Source organism: Schistocerca gregaria, chromosome 1 (assembly GCF_023897955.1).
Source record: "Schistocerca gregaria isolate iqSchGreg1 chromosome 1, iqSchGreg1.2, whole genome shotgun sequence".
Classification (NCBI taxonomy): domain Eukaryota; kingdom Metazoa; phylum Arthropoda; class Insecta; order Orthoptera; family Acrididae; genus Schistocerca; species Schistocerca gregaria.
This window is the reverse complement of record NC_064920.1, coordinates 900,331,343-900,336,832: the sequence shown is the minus strand read 5'-3', so window position 1 is coordinate 900,336,832 and position 5,490 is coordinate 900,331,343. Positions and strand designations below refer to the sequence as shown.

General features: G+C 42.2%; 1 protein-coding gene across 1 annotated transcript; it reads right to left on the bottom strand.

The window, feature by feature from the left end:
- Window positions 1–283: 283 nt before the first annotated feature.
- On the bottom strand, window positions 284–5,092 carry LOC126309509 (cuticle protein 63-like). Its single transcript, XM_049992093.1, has 2 exons — window positions 5,033–5,092; window positions 284–578 (listed from the first exon to the last, which is right to left on the bottom strand). The coding sequence occupies exons 1-2, from the start codon at window positions 5,042–5,044 to the stop codon at window positions 357–359; spliced, it is 234 nt and encodes a 77-aa protein (XP_049848050.1). The 5' UTR covers window positions 5,045–5,092; the 3' UTR covers window positions 284–356.
- Between the last annotated feature and the right edge of the window lie 398 nt (window positions 5,093–5,490).

Genomic DNA, 5,490 nt, shown 5'->3' with positions numbered 1-5,490 from the left:
AATTAATTATATATGGAATCTGTGGTCAAAGCTACAGCTTTTGTCCAGTTTAAAATTGTAGGCGGAGAAACTTTCTAGCTTCGGAACAAGTAAATCTTTTATCTAAGATTGTGTGCTTAAAGAACAAATGTTACAAATATAGGTGCTCAGATTTCTATAGACGAGGAAGAGCCAGATGGGCGCTAGTGCGAGGGAAAAAATATGCAAAACATTAACAATAAAAAAATGCGGTACGATTTATGAAAAGAAATGGTGTAGGATATTTCGTAACAGAAAACACCAGTGAGGCTATAGGTACTTTATTTATGGACACGCAGTAAATACACACAGTCACAAAGACATTAGCATGAAGCTGTTCAGCCGATGATGGGGTGACCCAGGCCCAGGCCCAGGCCCAGAGGGGCGTGGGCGATGGCGGGGGCGGCGACGATGGGGGCGGCGGCTATGGCAGGGGCGGCGAGGACGCGCGGCGCCAGCACAGCGCCGGGGGCGGCCAGCACTCCCGCCCCCAGGAGGCCGCGCTTCTCTCGCGTCTCCTGGCAGGAGGCAACGGCCACGCAAGCGGCCAAGACAATCACCTGTGGAAATACATCCTTTTTTAAATTCTAAGTCGCTAGGGTTTCTAATATTTTTGTTCTGTCCTGTGTATAAACGTTCTCTTGAATAATCTTTTCACCTTTAGATCTATCATCGCAATTAATCTCCCTTTCGAGTTCTTACCTTTGGCTGCCTTGATGACTATTTCCCTTGAGTGCTCTTTTCATGACGGTGTTACTTGTTGCATAAAATCGTCAAATAATTTATAAAACCTTCCTTTTTCTCTGCCAAATCTTGTATCCCCTGATTATTTACTATCTTTCAAGCTAACTACTTTTCCCTCGCTTGAAACTCTTATGACTTACGGTATGCGACATAATTCATAAATACCCATATGGTATTCTGGAGCGGTATAAACGCGCTGATTGATTAGTCAAATGATCCTGTAACGAGTCACTAAATTTTAAATTTATTAGTGTTGACGCATATCTGGAACTTACGTTCATGTAGCATCCTTTAACGTTAGGTCTCCTGCTTAACTCTCATGCAACAACGTCATCAAATATGTGTAGTGGCGATTCCCTTGCCAGTCGGCCTTCTATTATAATCGGGAGTAGTTGTTCTGTCCACCGTCCGACCTACTTGAAACGTGAAGGGTTTCTAGTTGTAATTACCGCCACGGGGGGAACCAGCACAAGCCAGGCGCCAAACTAAAACAATGTAATACCGTGCACGCAAACGACATTTGTTAAACGTTTATAGGCTCCGACTCCACTTTTTCCCTTTTACTATGACTAATCAGGAGAAGTCATCTGCAGAGCCTTCCTATTCTAATCACACGTGAGAAAAATTCAAAGAAGTCAAGTAATAATCCACTTGCTCAGAATAAGTGAAATATACCTCGCGAACTAATCTCTACTTTGGTCATCGTAATGTAGTAAAACGAGCATAACCGAAAAATCCATATGTAACACACCAGACTGCTCATCCATTGCAATCAATACTGTCTTTACTACTGCTTTACGTACAACAACAGTTAACAATAATACGCTTATACTTTTCTCCTAAGTATTACCTGACTAACTATGAAGATCGGTAATGGCAATCAAAGTTCAGTTGACAAGTTTTTCTAGGTGCTAATAGAACATAATGACGTAACAGTTCAATAAAATTTTATTTATGTTTCATATACATTTTTAGCGACGGCCAGTAATAGTCTTTCACTTTGATGTTCCGCAGCGTTCTCGACCGGCCGTCGGTTATACGCAGTCATTGGCAGTGTACTCATTCACTTGGTCATCGTTGACAGCTATACCCCCTTATATCCCATCTCTCTGTAACAAAGTTTACACACGTTAACACATGGAAATTCCGTCTCATGTCTGTAGTCCCGGCTGTACATCAATCAAGTACATCACTCAACCGTTCAGATTAGAAAGTCAAAAAAATGGTTCAAATGGCTCTGAGCACAATGGGACTTAACATCTATGGTCATCAGCTCCCTAGAACTTAGAACTACTTAAACCTAACTAGCCTAAGAACAACACACAACACCCAACCATCACGAGGCAGAGAAAATCCCTGACCCCGCCGGGAATCGAACACGGGAACCCGGGCGCGGGAAGCGAGAACGCTGCCGAACGACCTGGAGATGCGGGCTTAGAAAGTCACTTGGAACGTAATAACATTGCGGGAATGGGCGGACCCTTACAGTGTTACGCTGTCGATGTGACCTGAGAATGGAAATGAAGACTCTGAAAGATGAAGTGAATATAAAAATTAAACTCTTGACCTCTTAAGAAGTGTTTTATAAACAATGCCCTAAACCGAACGGCCTCTTTGATCGTAGAACAACATTCTTTCATACAGCGTTGTCAAAAAGAGTGCTTTATACCAAAGTATGAGCTGATTATTTCACTCCTGTCTGATCCTCCGAAACGTTACAGCATTACGGTCACCACTATAAAAGTGACGGCAAATTTAAACTAGCTTGTAGTCGGCAAGGCGTAACTGCTTCGATACTTGTTAAGTTGAATACATCTTTCCAGAATGAAATTTTCACTCTGCAGCGGAGTGTGCTCTGATATGAAACTTCGTGGCAGATTATAACTGTGTACCGGACCGAGACTCGAACTCAGGACCTTTGCTTTAGCGGGCAAGTGCTCTATCAACTGAGCTACCCAAGCACGACTCACGCCTCGTCCTCACAGCTTTACTTCTGCCAGTACCTCGTCTCCTACCTTCCAAACTTTACATAAGCTCTCCTGCGAACCTTGCAGAACAAGGCCTCCTGAAAGGAAGGATATTGTGCAGACATGGCTTATCCACAGCCTAGGGAATGTTTCCAGAATGAGATTTTCACTCTGCAGCGAAGTGTGCGCTGATCTGAAACGTCCTGGCCGGACCGAAACTCGAAACTAGGGACCTTTGCCTTTCGCGGGCAAGTGCTCTACCAACTGAGCTACCCAAGCACGACTCACGCCCCAACCTAAACCAAACCCATCAAAGATACAAGTGTGTGCTTTCCATCTGAGAAATAGGGAAACCACCCACAAGTTAGAGATATATCTTACCAATCAATCAATAACGACAAGCTACTGTCGAAAAACGCCTGCAACTCTGCATGATTTTCAATGTCTTTACAGGTATCAGTTCTTAATGAAGGAGATACTGAGTCGAGACGTAGTAACACATTCGCCATGATTTTCAATGTCTTTACAGGTGTAGTACTTAATGAAGGGGATACTGAGTCGAGACGTAGCAACACATTCGCCTCAAGCATAAATACATCTACCACCGGTGCATTCTTTGCGAAAAAAACTTATTTACTGTTATTACTCCATTTATAGACACCACTTTTATAGAATTTATGCAGATTTCTGTAATAAGTTCTGGCACTGAAGGCCACAGTATAAAAAAAAAAATGTGAGCTGAAATATCTAGAAGGCTTACCAGATGAGAGCTACTCGAGCTTACTGTGCACTGGGAAGTCAGTTCTGTTTGCTATTAGTTATGGTCGTCTCATTACCTCCCAAAAACATGAAAACATCCCAGCAGAGGTATGTTGTTGTTGTTGTCTTCAGTCCTGAGACTGGTTTGATGCAGCTCTCCATGCTACTCTATCTTGTGCAAGCTTCTTCATCTCCCAGTACCTACTGCAACCTACATCCTTCTGATTCTGCTTAGTGTACTCATCTCTCGGTCTCCCTCTACGATTTTTACCCTCCACGCTGCCCTCCAACGCTAAATTTGTGATCCCTTGATGCCTCAAAACATGTCCTACCAACCGATCCCTTCTTCTAGTCAAGTTGTGCCACAAACTTCTCTTCCCCCCAATCCTATTCAATACCTCCTCATTAGTTACGTGATCTATCCACCATATCTTCAGTATTCTTCTGTAGCACCACATTTCGAAAGCTTCTATTCTCTTCTTGTCCAAACTAGTTATCGTCCATGTTTCACTTCCATACATGGCTACACTCCAAACAAATACTTTCAGAAACGACTTCCTGATACATAAATCTATATTCGATGTTAACAAATTTCTCTTCTTCAGAAACGCTTTCCTTGCCATTGCCAGTCTACATTTTATATCCTCTCTACTTCGACCATCATCAGTTATTTTACTTCCTAAATAGCAAAACTCCTTTACTACTTGAAGTGTCTCATTTCCTAATCTAATTCCCTCAGCATCACCCGATTTAATTTGACTACATTCCATTATCAGAGGTATAAGAAAAAAATATTATTCACGATAAACTGTTCTTACTATGACATCATACAGTAGTAGAAAGTCGCAATAACTATCTATTGTTAAACGTGCAGATATTGCTGCATGATCTATATAGACTATATCTCTGTTTAGATTGCATTATCATTCCCTGTAGCGAAATTTGCCGATTGGGTGTAATCCAAACGTGGACCATCAACAACTGTGCAACGAAATTTGTATTACTATATTTTATTTTATTTCATTTTGTTTTTAACAGGTATGTTACTGATCTCGGCTCATCGTACAGTTTAGATTCCAGTACTTTCCGAGTGTGTAACGTTTGATTTAGTAATTCAAAGTCACTAATACTTTTCACCCATTATTCATGCTAATAATGTTTACATAAAATGTTCGAAGAGCTCTGTTATGTAAATACCAGCGTCATTATAATACAATAATAATAATAATCTCCCATCCTGCCCACTCATAAAGAATTTGCCTGCTTATTCTTGAATTAACTGTCCAGTATTTATTTATCTCTCACTCAGTTACCAGTTTCTACAGTCGTTCGCAATTTGTTGGCCAATATCTTTCTTGTTTCTTTACATGCTGTTGTTCCGGCACAAATATTGCAAAATGCAGTTTTCATAAACTCACAGGTAGCATTAATAGTTACGCGAAGTACGTACACATTCACTGACAAACGTACGATGACTGAGGGCATTTATTAGATGATACAGTGGCCGTCCTCTATTTCATGTGATATGAGAGACTGCAACTTACCAGAAATTTCATGTTGTGAGCTAAGAGAAAGAAGCAAGTCGAATGACGGTGCTGCTGTACTCTGTGAGGCGCCAGGTCCGTGTTTATATACAGTAGCAGCGGCGGCGGCAGCGGCCACCACTCGTCGCAGGGCGTCGGCCGCCAGAGCTGTCGGCCTTCACCAGCTGACCGCGTGCCTGCCATGAGCAGCTGATCCGAGCCCGGAACCTGCGGTTGTGCGCGAAACCGGGAGACCATATGCTCCAGTATGATGAAAGTAGTGTATACTGATCAAGAGTTTCATCTCGTTTTACTTTTGCTCTACTGTGATGGTCAATTTGACACTGCTTCCTAAGCACTCCTTTGCTGTTGATCCACGAACTCGGTTGACGAGTGTTTGATACGAGACGATTTCGATTGCCCGAATTTCTCACGTACGAAAAACGGTATTTAAAATGTTTACTTCCCTATGGTGCGCC